The sequence below is a fragment of the Tachypleus tridentatus genome, chromosome 3, assembly GCF_004210375.1.
Source record: "Tachypleus tridentatus isolate NWPU-2018 chromosome 3, ASM421037v1, whole genome shotgun sequence".
NCBI classification, from domain to species: domain Eukaryota; kingdom Metazoa; phylum Arthropoda; class Merostomata; order Xiphosura; family Limulidae; genus Tachypleus; species Tachypleus tridentatus.
Window position 1 is genome coordinate 100,685,983 of NC_134827.1, and position 21,543 is coordinate 100,707,525.

The 21,543-nt window shown below is 37.2% G+C and overlaps 1 protein-coding gene across 1 annotated transcript in view; it reads left to right on the plus strand.

Moving 5' to 3' along the window:
• Positions 1–1,979: 1,979 nt before the first annotated feature.
• LOC143247608 (O-acyltransferase like protein-like) overlaps positions 1,980–21,543 on the plus strand; it is a 47,952-nt gene continuing 28,388 nt past the window's right edge. The window contains exons 1-2 of the mRNA XM_076495934.1: positions 1,980–2,326; positions 20,345–20,529. Coding sequence (XP_076352049.1) covers positions 2,032–2,326; positions 20,345–20,529 — 480 coding nt within the window. The 5' untranslated portion in view covers positions 1,980–2,031. The remainder of the gene's footprint in view (positions 2,327–20,344; positions 20,530–21,543) is intronic.

A 21,543-nucleotide genomic window follows, 5' to 3' on the forward strand; every position in this document is an offset into this window, starting at 1 on the left:
ACACAAAATGTGGAACCGCAAAGTTGCATGTATCTCCGCATGGATCCAACAAACGTTCATGCCCCATTTGGTAAAGAATCATCAACAGGGGGCGTAGAAGTGGTAAAACATAAAACTGAAAAATTGTGTATATCTTCCCAAGGACCCAACGAACAAAGTTGGTGAAGATCCACCTACAGGAGATGAGGTAGTGGTGAAAAACGCCCATAAAACTACAAACCTGAAAACTTTGTGTGTATCCACCTATCCCCTTTGTAAAAATCCATCCATACTCTGCGAAGTAGTTACATGGACAGACTATTGTATTTATATAGATAACATATAATATACTATTATATTTATACAAATAGCACATAACAGACAGTACTATTATATTTATGAATGAAAAACACCAATCTTCATCATAATTTCACATTGTCTTTATTTAAGTCGTTAACCTTTTGTTTTGTATTATATTTCTACTGATGACAATAGCCATATGGCGCCGGCCCTAACTTTGAACAACTGACCAAAGTAAAGCCAATTAGCAACAAACTACCCTCCTCCATCCATTTTAAATAATTTATTATCACACTTATTACGCATCTATAGCTAAATATGCGGGTAGTATCACACGATACACCAGCTCCGAAATCAAGGGATCTAACAGAGGTCCAAACACACACGTACACGTGTACACGATCGTTAGTTTGTTTTGTGAATTTCATGCAAAGCTACACTTGGGCTATCTGCGCTAGCCGTCCCTAATTTAACAGTGTAAGACTAGACGGAAAGCATCTAGTCATCATCACCCACCGCCATCTCTTGGGCTACTTTTCTACCAACGAATAGCAGGAATGACTATAACATTATAATGCCCCCATGGCTGAAATGGCGAACGTTTGGTGTGACGGGGATTTGAACCCGTGACCCTGAGATTAACCACCTGGCCATGTCGGGCCCATGTATATACGAAATGCATGGTTAAGATTTTAATTGATTTTATAGCTCAATTACAACGACAACATACGTATATTAAAATTAACAGAAATGTCGATAAAATACGTAGAATTAACACAGTCTTTATAAATAGAAAAGTAAAAACAATCTTATTTCAAACTGTTTTTCATATACCATCAAGAGACTTCGAAACTGAACTTCTTTCCCAACGACGAGCTCAAATACGGTTTGTTTTTTTCAAATATTATATATTAATTATCTCGTGCATTATTGGATGCTAAGAACTTTTTCTTTTCAATAGTGGGCCTGGCATGGCCAAGCGCGTAAGGCGTGCGACTCGTAGTCTAAGGGTTGCGGGTTCGCGCCCACGTCGCGCTAAACATGCTCGCCCTTTCAGCCGTGGGAGCGTTCTAATATGACGATCAATCTCACTATTCGTTGGTAAAAGAGTAGCCCAAGAGTTGGCGGTTGGTGGTGGTGACTAGCTGCCTTCCCTCTGGTCTTACACTGCAAAATTAGGGACAGCTAGCGCAGATAGCCCTCGAGTAGCTTTGTGCGAAATTCAAGACAAACAAAAACAACCTTTTCAGTAGTGATTTGTTGACTATCACGTGGCGAGTGCCTAAAGCTGAAAGTAGTCGCGTACTATATATATATGCGTACGAGTGTATTTTGAGATATTACAGTATTTTTTTGGTACGTTTTGTGTGATCTGCTGAAAAATAAACAAAATCATATTCAAACAAAAATAAACAGAGGTAAGGTTGTGAACGCCAGTGTCTGTGTCTGATAAGGGTGAACAGTTGAAGCGGCCTGAAGGTGTTCGAATCAAGCATTCATATCGCATGTCAAACCGTCACGTGACTACTATAGGTAGAACTTGGATAACATTGGCAGAAACTGTCACACTGTTTGAAGAAAGCGCCAATAAGAGAGTTTGAAATGTGTGACCAGAGATCTGCTTTCTGTATTGGATGACGTAAAATTATAAATATTTATAACTTGGCAACAAAAACGTCTCCGAAGTCCGAGATGTTGCAAAAATCCTTCTAAGATTGTTCTGTTCTGGATTTAAAGATCTTCTCTCACTCAATGTTCAGAACAATGAGATTCGCCATCATTTTGGTTCTTTGTTATTTTTGTAGAGTATGTGTACAGTTTCCAGAAGAAGAACTAACACTGGGGGCACTTGTTAATACCTCTGGGGCCTCTACCCCAAACCAGTCCCACCTTCTCTCATTCTCCACCTCGACCATCATCCTGTTATATGAGGAACTCTTCGAATCATTACAGCTAGGACCAGCGGTCAATATTACTGACAGGTGCGCAAATTCTACCTATCTTTTGAGATATGCAGTCCAAAGACAGGAGCCCTGGGCCCTGCGTAGTAAGTATATCAATTTGTTCCAACTCATTCATATTTCACAGTTCAAACGTTCAGTCCACGTTACCAGTTAGCGACTTAAAGCCAGGAGAGTAAAAAAACCTTCTAAAATCAGACTCTACACTCTGTAGGTAAACTGAAAACAGTGCGTGTGCGTGACCCAATTTCGGACTTAACGTAAGCTGTTGCATTCAGGCTGTTGAGTTTCACTTTCTTTTGTGTGATGTACTTTGAAACAATTTAAATTAATTTATCGAAGTCTAGTCAAATGTAAACTCGTCTGTAAATCAAAGTGGTAATTCACTGTATTTATCAATAACTTTTGATCAGAGCGAGTTACCTGCATAAATGAGGCCTACAAACGAACCCACTAATCTCGTGTAGCTACTTTAACACAAAGTGGTATAAAACAAACACCTGCATTCAACACGATGCACTATTCATCAGTTGAATTTCCTCTCTGTTGCTGGAGCCCAGCATGGCCAGGTGCTATAGGCGCTCGACTCGCAATATGAGGGTCGCGGGTTCGAATCCATGTCGCACCAAACATGCTCGCCCCTTTCAGCCGTTGAGGCGTTATAATGTAACGACCAATCCCACTATTTGTTGGTAAAAGAGTTGCCCAAGAACTGGCGGTGGGTGGTGATGACTAGCTGTCTTCTCTCTAGTCTTACATTAGGAACGGACAGCGCAGATAGCCCTCGTGTAGCTCTGCGCGAAATTCAAGAACAAACAACTCTGTTGAAGTTAGGCCTAAAGCGATACACTAAACAAAACAAATAATTTTCGTAATAATATATATATATAAATATATATGATAAATAGGTGAAAAGTAATATAAATATTTATACCTTTTGATAAAAGTTAAGAAAATATGATATTTACATCCCAGGTAAATACAAAAAGAATATATTTTTATGTAAACCAACGTTTCACCTTTGCAAATTCTTTAGGGTTAATATACATAACTCTGTTTCAACATTTTGATCAATGAATACTTTTATGGAAATTAATATTAACCAAACAACGTAATGTACCTTACCTACTAACACTGTAATGTTTTTCTTGTCCTTCAATTAAAGAGCATGGCACCAGCATACACAAAACAGTCCCTCTTTAAGAATGTTTAGTGACCAATGATTAGGTTGGTTTCAAATATTCACGACATGCTTCTCAAAAGCTATCTGTTTTACCCGTCTCTAATTTTTGAATTGGTATAATCGAGGGAAGGCAAACAGTTAACAGCACTCAACACTAACTTTTAGGCTACTCTAATCGAATGCTGGGGTCTGACCGTTACTCTTATAACGCAACCATGGCCACAACGTGAGGAGTAAGGTTTTGCGGCAATGGGATGCGAGCCGTGGACTTTCCAATTGACCTCCCAACGTTAGTCTACGCACGGACCCGATAATAATGTAAACAGTGTTTTACAGTGAATAATACAGTACAAAACATACAATATGTATCAAACAGGTATAGAGTTCGTAAAAACTGTTTAATTTGTTGTTTGTCATAAAGCGCAAAGCTCGACACAAAGGATCATCTGTGCTCTAACCACTACGGGTATCGAAACCTTACCGCTGTGTCACTGGGGGAGTGATAGTTTAAGAAACAATTTGTCACAATATAATATATATACACCAGCATGTGTCTCTAATACGTTTGAGTATGTCTGATGTAACGGGAATTCCAACCCGTGGCCCTCGGATAACGAGTCGAGTGCCTTATCCACCTTTACTGTATCGAACTTAAAATTTGAAATAAATACACTGCTGGCCAAAATCTTAAGGCCAATGAACATAAAGAAAAAATATGCATTTTGCGTTGTTAGACTCAACCACTTATTTGTGTAGAGCTTCGAAAGATGAAAATAAGAAAAGGGAAAATAAAAATAAAACCTTTTTAGCATTTAATAATGAAAATGTGAACACTATGTAATTAACCTAAATACTAGCTGGTCAAAAGTTTAAGACCATACCAAAAAGAAGTCGTAAACAGGGTAGGAAATGCCCAACAAGAGGTCTCAGTCGTGAGTTTCACGGCCGTCATTGCGAATAACTTCAAACATTCGCTTTGGCATGGTCGATATAAGCGTTTGCAGAAGGCTGGCTGGAATGTTATTCCAAGAGGTGAAGATGGCTTCACGAAGATCATGCACTGTTTGAAATTGACGTTCATTTCTATAGACTTCTCTTGTCGTCCACCCCAAAAGATTTTCAATGGGGTTCAGTTCGGGCAAACACGCTGGATGGTCCAAAAGAATCACGGTATTCGCCATGAAAACGTCCTTTGTCCTGCAGGCATTGTGGATTGCAGCGTTGTTCTGCTGAAATATTCAGTCATTTCCACACAAGCGAGGGCCTTCAGTATTGATGCTTTCTCCAATATGCCAATGTAGCCAGCTGCTGTTTGACGCCCCTGTATAAACTGAAGCTCCATTGTCCCATGGAAGGAGAAAGCGCCCCAGATCATGATGAAGCCTCCTTCACTGTGCCGTGTAGAAAATGTCTCCGGTGGGATATACTTATCGTGCTAGTAACGTTGGAAGCCATCTGGACCATCCAGGAGCTGCATTCTGCGTCCGTAAGGGCCTTAATCTGGTTCGACGATCGGCTGGTGTCTTGCCGGACAATCCGTCGAATCCTTCTGTTCAACGCCGGCGACAATTTCTTGGGCTGACCACTTGAAATTCTCGTTCCGTATCCCTTTTAAGAAATTTCCAACAGCAGTTTTACCACGTCCAATCTCACCAGCGATGGCATGTTGAGAGAGACCTTGCTTTTGCAGCTCGACAATTCTGCCATGTTCAAACTCTGTCAACTTTTTAGCCTTTGCCATGTTTCTACCCAGTGTAATACGAGAGATGTCAGTGGGAGATGTTGACAACGCTAATGCTTGAACACAAATGACTAAATTTCGTAACATGTTTACCAATTAACGCTTCGTTTCAGTATGGTCTTAAACTTTTGACCAGCTAGTATTTAGGCAAATTTCATAGTGTTCACTTTTTCCTATTAAATGTTAAAAAGGTTTTTTTTTATTTTTCTTTTCTTATTTTCATCTTTCGAAGCTCTACTCAAATAAGTGGTTGAGTTGAGTCTAACAACGCAAAATGCATATTGTTTTCTTTATGTTCATTGGCCTTAAGATTTTGGCCAGCAGTGTATGTATATAACTGTCCAAACGTTAAAATTTCAAATAAATCCTCGCATAAATGTCCACATGATGAAATCTAAAACAAATCCGTATATAAATCCCTAGCGTCAGATACAGGGTGTTGGGCATGTTTGTTTAACTGTTAGAACATAAGAAAGGCAGTTCGGTAGAGAAAATTAGTGCAAATATTGCGCAAAACAATTATTTTCGAACGTGTCCTTTTTTTCATGGTAATGTTGTGACAAAAATAAACGCGATGATATTCTGCTATAAACGATATATGAACTTTCTTTTTTATTTTATTCACACGGACCACGTTTATTACATAAACAGAAATATACCTCTAATCTTAACGACCTGCCACGTTCTAGTCGATTCCCTTGTGGGTATGACGCCATACACAAGTGCTAATTTCACTTTTCTCTTAATGACTTATCATGTTCCACTCGATCCCCTTGTGGATGTGACGACACTCACGTGCTAATTCAGTTTTTCTCCTAATGTTCTTTCACGTTCCAGTTGATTCCCCATCCGCAGTTATAACGACACGTGCATGTTAATTTACTTTTGTTTTTAATGATTTCGTTCAACCTATTTCTTTGTAATTATTACTACATACACAGTACTAGGTCAATTTGACTCTTTTAAAACTCCGTTACGTTTCAGTTGACTCTTTCCTGGTTATTACAACACACACACATAATGAAGGTTATCTTACAACATTCTTCCCTTTGAAGAACCAAATGTAAAAGCACGTGAGGTAATATTAATAAACAAAGTATTCGTTGTTTAACCGCAATGTTGGCTATTGTAAAGTTATTACAATTTCTACCACGTGAATATCTTGATTAAAGCTGGCCCGGCAATGGCCAAGCGTGTTAAGGCGTGCGACTCGTAATCTGAGGGTCACGGCTTCGTATCCCCGTCGCGCCAAACATGCTCGCCCTTTCAGCCGTGGGGGCGTTATAATGTGACGGTCAGTCCCACTGTTCGTTGGTAAAAGAGTAGCCCAAGAGTTGACGGTGGGTGGTGATGACTAGCTGCCTTCCCTCTAGTCTTACACTGCTAAATTAGGGACGGCTAGCACAGATAGCCCTCGAGTAGCTTTTTGCAAAATTCAAAAAACAAACAAACAAAAAAAAACGATTAGAGGTAATTTAATTTGAAATCGGGGTAAAAATATAGCATGCATATGTCAAATTACCAAGTTGCATTCTAATTAACACGTAAAACTAAGTTGAAAATGTGCGAAAATTGCTCTCCTTTACAACATTCTGTTGCATGTGGATAACTGAAAGTTCAATGGTATTCATCCGTGCTCGCGCTTTGCCATAAAATACAACTCATGCTAGCCCTTTAGCAAATCATGGCAGGACGTAGCCTATTAGTTAACGATCCACGACTGTACATCAGAGGATCCATGGTATGCCTCCCACTTTCGCAAAAATACGTTTCGCACTTGGGGACCAAGAGTTAGCGATGGGTGATGTTGACTAGTGCCTACATCGGTTCAGAACTAGGGTGGATGTTCACAGATATCTCATGTGTCGCTTTGCACGAAAACTCGCACTACAAGGACTAAATAAATCAAATACTGTTATTCGAATTCACTGCAATATATTTTGTTATTGGTTGGACGATTTTGCTTAGCTTACTACTTGCAGTCCGTGTAGGACATTAACAAATAATCCCCTGGTCAGCAGTATAGGTCCACAAACAAATCACTGTGCCACTGGGAAAGGGGGATTGCAAAATGTGACACTTAAGTGCGTCTAGTTCAAATTCCATATGTATATTACGTATATTAAAATCTTCGGTGAATATTATAATAAGTTTTATGTTGTGAATTAGATGCCATCACGTAGTTAAATCCGGGTTTTTGATGGACATAAAAATCTAATCTTTGTCAAACACTTTTGTTCCTTACTGTTTACTTTTTTAGTTGTTCGTTTACATTTTACGTTTTTTTTTCTTTTTAATTACCAGTATACGTCATCCTTACGCCCTTTCGTTTTGATTGTCAGTTCATGTCTTCCTTACTTCTTTTGTTTTTAGTTGTCAGTTCATGTTTTCATCACTTTTATTTTTAGTAGTCAGTTCATGCTTTCCTAACTTTTGTGTTTCGTTGCCACATTATATCTCCCTTCTCAAAACATATACTTCAAGTAACACTTCCACAGTTCACACGATGATGCAAAAATGCATTAAAACATTTTTAAGAAGGTGGGGCATAGCTCCCCAACGGTAAAGTGGTATGTCTTCGGACTTATACTGCTAGAAACCGGGTTTCGATACTCGTGGGAGGCAGAGCACAGATAATCCACTGTTCAGATTTGTGCTTAACTACAGAGAAACAAACAAAAGTGGGACAAGTTGTTCATGATGAACAAAAGTATGAGAGAAACAAAAATACAATGTTCTAAAGTTCATCTTTAAAAACGTATGTCAAAATACAATGTTCTAAAGTTCATCTTTAAAAACGTATGTCAAAATACAATGTTCTAAAGTTCATCTTTAAAAACGTATGTCAAAATACAATGTTCTAAAGTTCATCTTCCGGAACGTATGTCAAAATACAATGTTCTAAAGTTCATCTTCAGAAACGTGTGTCAAAATACAATGTTCTAAAGTTCATCTTCCGGAACGTATGTCAAAATACAATGTTCTAAAGTTCATCTTCAGAAACGTGTGTCAAAATACAATGTTCTAAAGTTCATCTTCAGGAACGTGTGTCAAAATACAATATTCTAAAGTTCATCTTCAGGAACGCATGTCAAAATACAATGTTCTAAAGGTCATCTTCAGGAACGCATGTCAAAATACAATGTTATAAAGTTCATCTTCAGGAACGCATGTCAAAATACAATATTCTAAAGTTCATCTTCAGGAACGCATGTCAAAATACAATGTTCTAAAGTTCATCTTCAGGAACGTATGTCAAAATACAATGTTCTAAAGTTCATCTTCAGGAACGTGTGTCAAAATACATTGTTCTAATGTTCATTTTCAGAAACGTGTGTCAAAATACAATGTTCTAAAGTTCATCTTCCGGAACGTATGTCAAAATACAATGTTCTAAAGTTCATCTTCAGAAACGTGTGTCAAAATACAATGTTCTAAAGTTCATCTTCCGGAAAGTATGTCAAGATACGATGATGTAGAGTTCATCTTCAGAAACGTGTGTCAAAATACAATGTTCTAAAGTTCATCTTCAGGAACGTGTGTCAAAATACAATATTCTAAAGTTCATCTTCAGGAACGCATGTCAAAATACAATGTTCTAAAGTTCATCTTCAGGAACGCATGTCAAAATACAATGTTATAAAGTTCATCTTCAGGAACGCATGTCAAAATACAATATTCTAAAGTTCATCTTCAGGAACGCATGTCAAAATACAATGTTCTAAAGTTCATCTTCAGGAACGTATGTCAAAATACAATGTTCTAAAGTTCATCTTCAGAAACGTGTGTCAAAATACAATGTTCTAAAGTTCATCTTGAGGAACGTATATCAAACAGGTAAAGTGTCACAAACAAATATTTATAAAGTTCCAACGCTTTATATAAAAAAAGAATTAAACACAAAGTAAAGGAATGAAATACATTTAGAAATATACAGGGTGGCCCGTGAGTCCCTACCCATCCATATATCCATGTATCCAGTGTATCTGTGTGCTGTCTCTTATTCTCGCTGCACAATATTGTGCGACGCCATGTTCTTCAAGTGCAAATAGGCTTACATCAGCCATATTTCTCTGAAAAAAGGAAACAAATTTGTAATACATGCATAATTAAATATAACATAATAACATATGGGTGGGTAGGGACATACGGGCCACCTTGTAGTATCGGAATAAAACACATCAAATGTTACAACATAACGTTTTTTTTTGCGAAATTATGCAAGTTATTTAGAACAAACTTAATCATAGCAAAGTTGTGTCAGTATGGAGAGCTCATTTATAACTGAAATTCTCTGTTTAAATAAAAGTTCATTATTGATTATCCGGACGAGATGAATTACAAATATCTAATTATGTTCAGTTTAAAAACAGCCATCGCTTGTTGAAGCTCTGAATTGGGTGACTTGACAATAATTTATTTAGAGTGAACGGTGCAAAATAAATTCATTTAAATATGTTGCTAATTGTTCACTGTTCTTTATAAAGTAAAGAATGGGAAGAGGAAATGAAACTACTGACGAGACCCAGCTCATTAAGGCCAGTGGTAAGGGGAGGTGGGACGCCAAAATTCCCAGAAGACAGCAGTGTCTACGTGCTCGGTGCTGCATTCTGGGTAATTTATGTCATTTACTGCTAGGGCGATCAGTATATATTAAACTTTAGCCAGTTGAACTCATGTTTTAGTGGTCAAAATTGCAGACCAGTTAACGTACAAACTGGTCATTTCATCAAGTATTTAGACAGATACTACAAATAAGTTTATAGTTGCAATGATTAGACCAGTGAAAGACAAATTCGTACAAATCAGTGTTAACTAGGAGAAATTACTGACCGATAATTTATAAAGTTGTTGTTTTGAATTAAGCACAATGGGCTATCTGTGCTCTGCCCACCACGGGTATCGAAACCCGGTTTTTAGCGTTGTAAGTCCGCAGATATACCGCTGAGCCACTGGGAGCTATGAAGTAAGATTTTTAAAAGGTACATAATGGAATATTACGTATGTTCATGCATACACTTTTGACTGACCTACTGTACAGTTACGATTCTAAAGCTAGTTTATAAATACTAGAACTTGTATGTATTGCGACAGAAAATAAATTTATCAGTAGATTTGAAATAATAAATTATGTGATAATGTAATACCATTTATTACATCAAATCAGTTAGACATGAAATTTGCTTGCAATGCTTTAATTTTACTGTTCACGAACAGAGCTTCCGACTCTCACTACAAATGTCGTACCATGAACTTTGACCGTAATAAAACATTCTTTATAAATCTTACTGTTATAAAATTAACCGTATACTTAAAAAGACTCGTTGTTTTTTGTTTAACATCAAAATATACAATGGGTTCTCAGTGATGTTTTTATCACGGGTATCTAAACCCAGTTTTTAGGGTTATACGACTTCTGATAATACTTAACGAGATCTGTAAATTCTGTAGTATAATAAATGATCACGTTATTTGTATCGATGTAAAATACATTAAGAGAATGAGGTTATTTCTGATCCTGTAATAGGTTTTCATTGTTGAAACAATTTAAGAATTTCGTCATATACCTGACCTCCCCACCCCCATTTCATTATATCATTTTTGTCTCTGTTCACTTTAAGCTTCAGCAAAATTTGTTCACCATTAAAACTAATGTCTGAATAATGGAAAACTTCTGTTCTGGAGAAAAGTATCTCCCACTAGGGCGGAAGGTGAAAGTAAAATCTTTTTCTTATCTTCTAATCCTGTTTGATCGTCTGCTGTTGTTATTTAGGCCCGGCATGGCCAGATGGTTAAGGCATTCGACTCGTAATACGAGGATCGCGGGTTCGAATCCCCGTCATACCAAACATGCTCGCCCTTTCAGCCGTGAGGACGTTATATAATATGACGGTCAATCCCACTATTCGTTGGTAAAAGAGTAGCCCAAGAGTTGGCGGTGGGTGATGATGACTAGCTGCTTTCCTATTAATCTTACACTGCTAAATTAGGGACGGCTAGCGCAGATAGCTCTCGAGTAGCAAAATCCAAAACAAACAAACACTCTATTGTTATTTAAAGAGATTGTGCATTTTCGATTTGCTCAGATACCTTCCCCTTCAAAAGAAGTTTTGCGATTGGTCGAATGTCTGTCAATCAATTAGATTAAAGGAGCCTCAGATACATACAGTGGTATCTCGGTTCTCGAACAATTCGGTTTTCGAACATATTGTTTGAGAAAAAATGTTTCGGTTGTCGAACATAAACTAGGTTCCCGAACCAAACTGTCGTGGCCCGAACCCCCCGAAATAACCCGACCAATGACCCGAACGACCCTTCGACCATTTTCGACCTATGCCAAATTTGTCCAAAACATTTTACCCGCACCTGTCGCTCAGTCCACACCCCCGATAAAATCTGCTGTGAACGTTCTCGTTTTTCTTTTTGTTGTTTTTCTAAATATTCTGATTAAATGAGCCACCATGGGGTCAAAGAAGGATAATGAAAGCAGCAAACCAAAAAGAAAAGTTGTTAGAGCCACAATAGAGGTGAAAAAAGATCTCATAGCGAAGTGTTCGCGTGTCTGACCTTGCTACACAGTTTGGTATGGTGAAGTCTACAGTCTGCACTATACTGAAAAATAAAGAGGTCATCAAAGTAGCTGATGTTGCAAAAGGAGTGACAGTGCTTACGAAACAAAGATCACAAACAATGGAAGAGGTAGAAAAACTGTTGTTGATTTGGGTAAACGAAAAACAGTTAGCTGGTGATAGCATTTCTGAGACCATCATTTGTGAGAAAGCAAAGCAGTTGCATTCTGACCTCTTGAAAAACACCCCCTGAAACGAGTGCTGATACAAGTGATGCCTTTAAGACTAGTAGGGGATGATTTGAAAAATTTAAGAAGAGAAGTGGCATACATAGTGTGGTTAGACATGGGGAGGGTGCCAGTTCTAACAAAGACGTTGCTGATAAATTTGTAAGGGAATTTAAAGACTATGTAGAAGCTGAGGGTTTTATTCCCCAACAAGTGTTCAACTGTAATGAGACAGGCCACTTTTGGAAGAAAAGGCCAAAGAGGACCTACATCACCAAGGAGGAGAGGTCACTGCTAGGACACAAGCTAACGAAGGACAGGCTAACTCTATTGTTATGTAGTAATGCAAGTGGGGACTTATAACTTAAGCCTTTGCTTGTGTACCATTCTGAGAACCCGAGGGTTTTTAAGAAAAATAATGCCCTGAAAAGTAAACTAAAGGTCATGTGGAGGGCTAATAGTAAAGCATAGGTAACCAGGCATTTTTTTATAAAGTGGGTCCATGAAGTGTTTGCCCTAAGTCTGAAGAATTACCTCACGGAAAAACAGTTGCCACTCAAGGCCCTTCTTGTGATGGACAATGCACCTGCTCACCCACCAGGCTTGGAGGACGGGTTGGTGGAGGAGTACAATTTCATTACGGTGAAGCTCTTGCCCCTAACACGACTCCTCTCATTCAGCCCATGGACCAGCAGGTCATATCGAACTTTAAGAAACTCTACACCAAAGCACTGTTTCAAAGGTGCTTTGAAGTGACCTCTGACACAGAGTTAACCCTTAGAGAGTTCTGGAAAAATCACTTTAATATATTCCATTGCTTGAGGATCATAGACAAAGCCTGGAGGGAAGTGTCTTTGAGGGCCATGAACTCAGTCTGGAAGAAATTGTGGCCAAACTCAGTACCAGATAGAGACTTTGAAGACTTTGAGTCTGAGCCTGTTGTCGAGGATATTGTCTCACTAGACAAGTGTATAGGCTTGAATGTGAGTGGTGATGATGTGTAGGAGTTGGTGGAAGACCACAACACTGAGCTCACCACGGAAGAACTCCAAGACCTTCAGAAGGAGCAGCAACAGAAGGCAACACTGAGGAAGTGTCTTCAGATGAGGAGGAGGGAAGGGAGGATGTCCCTAGTTCACTAATCAAGGAAAGTGTGGAAAATAGGGAGAGTTACAAAGTTTTGTGGAAAAAATTTCACCCCGACGAAGCTGTAGCAAACTGCAGCATAAACCTTTTCAATGACAATGTCATGTCTTACTTCTGAAACATTTTAAAATGCAGGCAGAAACAAACCTCATTAGACAAATTCTTTGTGAGAAATAGGTCCAGTGAGTCTCAAGCAGGTTGTAGCGGTGCAAATAGAAGTAAAAGAGAAAGAACCCCAAAAGGAGAGTTACCTGACGTTTTTATGGAAGGTGACTCCCCTTCCAAACAATAATAACTCTCCTACTCTCTACGTTCCTCACCACCTTTCATTTACACCATCAGCTCTCCTCAGCACAGGTAAAGTGCAGTTAAATTTTCATTGTTTTTTTATTGTGTTTATAGTTTTTCTGGTTAACATGTAAGTATTATTATACAGGTATAAATAAGCAATATGTTTACTTAAAATGCTTCATAATGCGCAATTTTTGAAGGTCTGTAACGGATTAATTTAATTTACAGTATTTCTTATGGGAAAAATTGATTCGGTTTTCGAACAGCCTTCTGGAACGGATTAAATTCGAGAACCGAGGAACCACTGTATTTCAATTAAATGCATGCATGAAAGCAAACAAGGTGTGTTAATACTAGTATTCTATGTCCGGACCCAACATTTTTCCCAGAAACTGAACAAACTGAAAGACAGATGGCAAATTTCACAATAAAAATATTTAAAATCCACGAAATGATGGTCAACTCTCATCCTTGTAAATTAAGGGAAAAACTTTCATTTTACAATACAAATAGTTGAAATCTATTAAATAACAGCCATATCTCATCTTTATAAATCAAAAAGAAGAGCAGTTTGTTACAATTTAAACAAATCTCTGTACAGTCTGACGCACCATGCAAATTATATTTTTATGAACTTTTCGTGTCTTTGTTTAGATTGGAATGACATTTGCGGTTATGTGCGTGTGTGTAGCCCAGCACGGCCAGTTGGGTTAAGACGTTCACCTCGTAATCTGAGGGTCAAGGGGTTCAAATCTCCGTTGCACCAAACATGCTCGGCCTTTCAGCCGTGGGACGTTATAATGTGATGGTCAATCCCACTATTCGTTGGTAAAATAGTAACCAAAGAGTTGACGGTGGGCCGTGATGACTAGCTGCCTTCCCTCTAGTCTTACACTGCTAAACTAGGGACGGCTAGCACAGATAGCACTTGTGTAGCTTTGCGCGAAATTAAAACAAAAGATGCGGTTACGTGTAGAGTCCTTCACCTTACCTCGTGGAATTGGAGGTAGAGAACATAATTTATTTATCAAACATACTACAACTACTGGTGAGTTGTATGACCTAATTCCTTCAAGGCTTTCAAACGGATTGTAAGAAATTATCCTTGAGAAAATCTGTATCAGAGTCGATCATCAACATGCCTTCTTACCGTTTTCGTAATTGGAAGTCAAGAATTCACGCAGTTTTCCAAGGACGAAGATATTTTTCTAAGAGAACCAACACAACTTCATTTCTTCCAGTCATCGACCGCGTTGCTCAAGGCCTAGCTACTAGCTATCAGCAAGGATCGAGTTTAGTTTTAATATCATAATTATAAGTATAAATTACGTGTATAATTGTTACGAAGACTAGATAGTTCGTTGTATATTTAGATATGAAGCTAGACAACATTATTTCATATATATGAAATTTGAAAACAGCCATTAGCCATTAAAGATTTTCTACTGGAATGCAATACAATTACTTTGGTTATCACATTTGTTGTAGTCAACGTGACGTATCTAGTTTCATACAATATTTCACTACTTGCTATTATATAGGTGAGCACTGAAGAATACCATTTTTTCCCATACGTGATTTTAGGTTTAAAAATACTGTTGGAAAAATATTTAATTGAAACATATCTTCATTTGTTCAACTAATGTATTACATACACACATATATATAAGTAACAATACAGAGTGAATTTGTTATTTAGAAATTCATTTTTTGGCTAATTAGAAAAAGAACGTACATTATTATTATTTTCTTAAGCCTAATAAACGCTGAAACAAACGGTGAAATAAGGCTTTAATTTTAAGTGGAAATAGTCAGTTACGTTCAAGAAAATTATGTATGCATGCATGCGTGAATATTTACACGTTAAATATATTAAAACAATTTAGTAACAATTGTAAAATTAATAGCTTATGAACAAAATAAAAATAAAAACTTACCTCGGTTTCGAAAGAATGTGACCTTGGGAAAGTCAACACGTGTCCCTCTATCAATTGGTAATTTACATTGAAAGTACCTGAATCGAATAATAAAATATTTTCCAAGCTTAACTTTTATCATATATGTGTTTAATAAATGCACCTTTAACTCTCAGAAATCAATTTAAATTATAAATATATAAATGGAAGTCAACTGGTAAGAAAGTGTCATTCGGATTTCTTACATGATATTTATGAATATTAATTCGTAACTGTACTTTTGGTCGATTTCGCCAACATAAAAATTAGCCCCCTTTAATTCCGCGGTATGTCAGTGGGATTATAACACGATGGGCAGGGTAAAGATAGCCCATCATGTAGCTTTTTGTTTTGCAACAAACAGACATACAAGTTAATACAAATTATGAAAGAGAGTGAAAAAATATTATTAGAGAAAGCTTTGCCAAGTATGTTCTATATTTCGCATTCAAGTTATACACTAAAAATAACAATAGATAAATTATTTCACATTCATCAGGTAATCGTGCTTGTTGAGAGGCAATTATGGGAGTAATTATACACTATTCATGACTATCAGTAATGGCACTAAAGACGGATGTCATGTGACTTAAGTCAGAAGGTCTATGTTTTGTTTGAAGTGAATTTTCTAATGTGAAAATAAACTCTTAACTATTCACTGCACCCCGCTCGTACACCAGTAAGTCTACGGATTTAAAACTCTAAAATCAGGCGTTCGATTCCCCTCGGTGGGCTCAGCAGATGGCCTGATGTGGCTTTGGTATAAAAAAACAGACTATTCACTACACTGTTTTTAATTTGGAAAATAATTTAAGCTCTATTTCTACCTCTAAATTTAATAAAGAAAGTCATCTTTCTTTATAATCGGCTAAATAATCGAAACAGGTAACATCAAGTGTACATTTTGACTTTTTCTTCAGTCAAATAAAGAAATAAACAAACCATTTCATTTCTTTTCAACATTCATGGTTAAGTTACGCTTGTTGTTTTTTTTACATTTTTCAAATGTCTAATGATGCTGCACCACAAAAGATAGCATATATTCACTTTTGTTAATGTTTAGCGTCTCATTCTGATGGGGTCTTGAAACGATCTTGTCGGGCTGCAAATCGAGAGATCTCAGGTTCGAGCACGTGATGTGACGTTGAAATTTCTCTGCACGTTTAGCTGGTTTAGAAGTTACATCCAACCTAACTATTCAGTTAAGAGCAGTCACACAAATTTAGAGATGTTACCAACTGTTTTTCCTTCTGACATGTAGTATAGGTCTCTTATTTGATTGTTTAGTCCATGTGTTGCATTAGGTGTCGTCCAGGTTGAAGTAGCAGCGACAATGTTACGGTATTGTGAATGATGTAAATGTTTTCAGACAAGATTACCGATATGCACCCCCATCTTGCCATTAGACGAAAAAACGAAACCAACACTTCCACCGAAAGCACGATGTACACTGCATGTACAAATGAAACTCGTCCTCGTGTAGACCAACTGACGAATAAACATGTAAATATAAAGATACGTACACGGTTAGTACGTTCTTCTTGTAATATATACTGGGACTTGTTATGTTAGTTCGAATGCCTAACACCAGACTGCTGGTTAAGTTGTTTCACTCTGAGCTAGCCCACGGGAAGCGTATAAAACGAGGTTAGAATGATTTTCTAAAAATAGCTTGAGTGATAATTATGTAAATAGATTTTTTATTTTTGAATTTCGCACAGAGCTACACCAGGGCTATCTGCGCTAGCCGTCCTTAATTTAGCAGTGTGAGGCTAGAGGGAAAGCAGCTAGTCCAATAGTCCAATAGAATAGCCTAAGAGTTAGCGGTAGGTGGATGATTAATTGCATTTTCGCTAGTCTTATGCTGCTAAATTACAGACGGTTAGCGCAGATAGCGCTCGTGTAGCTTTGCGCGAAATTCAAAACAAACCAAGATCAAACTTGTTTCTTTAGTACTTCTGTGTTATTGTTTCTCAAGTCTTCTTTTTCAGATATTCGCGCAAACCTACTCAATGACTATCTGTCATCCACAGTTTTGAATGGTAGACAAAAGGGTAGGTTTAGATTAAAAGATATTGGGGTCCTGGGCACAGAGTCCCCATATAAAAACACACATGTGATGAGTATGTTTTTATTAGCTACATTGTTAGAAATACCTCTAGCGGTCGAGCACTATTTCCTTTCTTATGTGTATAAATAGTACTTGTGGATGGGGAAGTTTCATTATGCTTAGCATGAATGAAAGACTGGGTATCCTAGTTACCTGGAAGCCCGGTTCCTAAAGGCTCATGCGTTATTCTGGCCCTGGTAGTCAATAACAGCCTCCGCCAACACTTGGCCTACTCTTGTTTAACCGAGTTGTGAGAATGGACTGTTAATTTTGTAGCATATTCAAGTATCTATGTTTGTAACAGTTTTTTGCAGCAACAAGACGCGGGCCACAAATCCTTGGATTATTAATGGATAAGTTTGTTTGTTTCAAAACTATACAAAGGGCTTATCTGTGTGTATCTGTCCCCAATTTTGAACTGACTAAAGGGAAGAGAGCAAGTCAACAGAACCTATGGCCAACTCACGAGCTGCGAATAGTAAAATTTGCCATTCACTCATGTAACACACCCACAATCTCAAAGTGCAACCCATATATCTTTTACAACGGGTCGAAAATCATGGGTCATTACATTCACAAATCTAGCACACTAACTACGCAACCATGGCTGGGCCTTATAAAACATGTTTTTTTTTTTTTGTCATAATATTGTGGCTGCTAACGTAAGGGTGTTATAATGGTGTTTTGAGATTATTTTGACATTTTAATTTTGAAGAATAATTTAGAAAGATATATTTAGGTTTGTACATTACATTGAAACACTTACGTAAGACGTCAGTTTGATGTATAAAACACCTTTAGACAGAAGTAGGAAACCCGTCTAGGACTGGAATTGTCTCGTTTCCCAGCTGAGTCACAAAATCTCAGTATCTAACTGATAACTACTTTCTCTCTCCGATTGTTTTTTTTTTTAATTTTGCACAAAGCTACTCAAGGGCTATCTCTGCCAGCCGTCCCTAATTTAGCAGTGTAAGACTAGAGAGAAGGCAGCTAGTCATCACCACTCACCGCCAAATCTTGGCTACTCTTTTACCAACGAATAGTGGAATTTACCGTCACATTATAATGCCCCCACGGCTGACAGAGCGAGCATGTTTGGCGCGACGGGGATGCGAACCCACGATCTTCAGATTACGAGTCGCACGCCTTAACGCGCTTGGCCATGCCGGGCCTTTCTCTCTCCGAAAGGAAGAGTCTAAATATTGCAATCGGGTCCGTCTGTCTGTACTTCCGTACGCTTATCTTGAGAACTGATAAACCAATCCACACGAACATTTTACAGAAGACAAAAGAAGTCAGTATACGACAGTCCTCTCCAAAATTTAGTTCGGATGCAGATTGTGGATCACTTTGTAGCAATTTTCTTATGGAGGGATAGGGCTTTTCACATTTTTGGGCTAATAACTTCTTAAAACATGATCGGATTCATACCAGATTTTCATGGGCACATTAAGGTTAAGACTCCTCATTAGACCAGGAAAATGATCTGGATCTTTGATCGTTTCGGATTCGAGAAGCATATGTCGTTATGTATTGTGTAGTAAGTAAGCATATTTTGTTATGTATTGTGTAGTCAGTAAGCACATTTTGTTATATAATATATTTAGTAAACACATGTCGTTATGTGTTGTGTGGTCAGTAAACACATGTCCTTATGTACCAACTCTTACTACATTTTGCCTTCAGAAGTTTATCAGCAATTTTTCAGCTAAAATATCAAATCGAATGTTGTATTTTTCTACTAACTTAAGACAAAAATAAAGTCACATGACGTACACACATCTTTTATTTTGAGACCTATCTTCGCATTGTGATACAATTTGCTTTATCTAGTTTAGCTGAACCAAAACACATGCTTCTCTTTAAAAATAAAAAAAATGCATCAATCATAATTTTTCTCACCGTGTTCTTGTCAAGAATACAGAAGTTAAAAGATGACCCTTTCGAATTTGTTTGTGTTTTCGTTACGATCCAGCGAACACCAATACATACTGGAGGAACTAGTATCAATGATAAAGAGTAGATGAGTCACGGCAACGGTCTTTAACAGTTGAACGTTTCGGAATCGTTCATATTTCGTTTTCAGCAAATATATTGTAAAAATTCACAAATAGAACAAACTTTCAATTGTCCATCTTTCTCAGTTCAAGTACCTTTGTTTGGATAAGTATTTTAATTTCCCGAAAACTTCACATATGTTAATGTCAGTTCAGCATATTAGCATTCTCTCTTATTTATTTGTTGTCATCATTTTGCTGAAGATGTGATGTGAATAGTTGCGAAACGTTCAACTGTCAAGAATATTTAGGACTGACGTCATGGTCTTACCTTTTATTATTAAGCTTTGTTTTCCGTCAAATTATTTAAGAGTGACAAGCTATGGTATCTCTGTCTTGATGAGGCTGGTACCTTCATTTGTACCTCTTTCGTCCGACAGAACGAATTCGACACGACGCTTCTGCATTTCAGTCCATTTCGAAACGTTCTTGTCATACTCACGTGCCTAAATATATGTCAGTTATAACTTGAAATATTATCCGTACGATATAAATTATAAAATGAACGAATATTTCAATCGCACCTCTGAGTGCGAATCTAATAGATGTTTCAGAATTACGATTATTAAAAATAAATGTGGGATCAAAATTGGATTATTTGTTTTAAAATCTTCACCGAAAGCCAGATCTCAGTTTGATGTCCTGTGACATTGACACATTCCATTTCTATATTTTTGTCATTCACAGCATAAAATTTATTACACGAACACAGTTCACCGATCCACAGAATTCCGTAATAATCTAAACAATGTACTATAAACAAGATAAATAGACTCGCATTATACAGATACACCTAATAGATTACATATCTTCTGTTGCTTTCAGTGATCGATGCTCTTGGTAAGCCCTCTAGCGGTATATTGGAAGGAAATGTAGTATTTCTTGGCTATTACTCGGAATGCTTGGAGACCTCGGCTGTTTTACCAGGAAGTACAGGGGGCTTTCGGCCGTTCTGGGGAAAATACTGTTTACCAACTTTATCATCCAAATACACCACTTCAGCGCCTCAGGTGGGTTAAGAAATAGAGAAAAAAACATTGCCTAACAAAACAGGAACAAGTAACTAGTTAAAAGGAACACTGGAAAAAGAAAAATATTTACGTATTTTTATCCCTTTTTATAATTTTTACACATTCGCTTCCAAGGTCATGTTTTTGAAATTTTGCTTTGGTCCAACTTCATTTTTTTTATATACATATCGAATAGTTATATTTTGCCAGAGTTAGGGTTATTATGCACAAATATCGTATTTGTTAATTTCAAAAAATGAGTGACGCGGTCCTCTGTGAAAGTCTGTTTATTTCTAGGATTACATCACTCACGCCCTTTTGGTTCTAGCAAGAGGTAATTTTGTTTTTGTAATAAATAATCTGAGAAGAAACCCGAAAAACATCAACATTATTTTCGACAGGGATTTACTCTTCAAATGTTTGTTCTGCAATATATATATATATATATTCATATAATCACTTTTTTGTGTTGTGATAAAATACGTGTATACAAGTGTCATTTTGTCTAAATATTATTTTAAAATCATAACAGAAGTTTAAGAATAAGCTTTACGAACTCGACTCAAATAGTCCCTTATGTATTTAAAGTACAGTGAATAACATTTGTGTGACATTGATTCAACAACATACTGTGTGTGACTCGTACTGTAAAACCATGTCTCTTATATACAAGCGATGCGAGAGCGAAAGTATCAAAGAATCTGACTAACTTGTCTTTTAAAATTTTGTAAAGCATTAATCAGTTTGGGCTTAGAATTTTACCTCCTACAATATTAACTAGAGAAGATATTTTGCGAGTAAATATGTCTGGTTATAGTAGAATGTTATTGTTTTTCAACATATATCATAAACAATATTTGTTGCTCTTTATTTTTCACACGTGGTGTTGGCAAAAATCTTCAGATAGGTTCGACGAAAAGCTTCGAAAGGTTCGTGTTGGTATAGCAGGTCAATATAGGTTTGGTTTGTTTTAAATTTCGCGCAAAGCTAAAATCTAGCCGTCCATAATTTAGT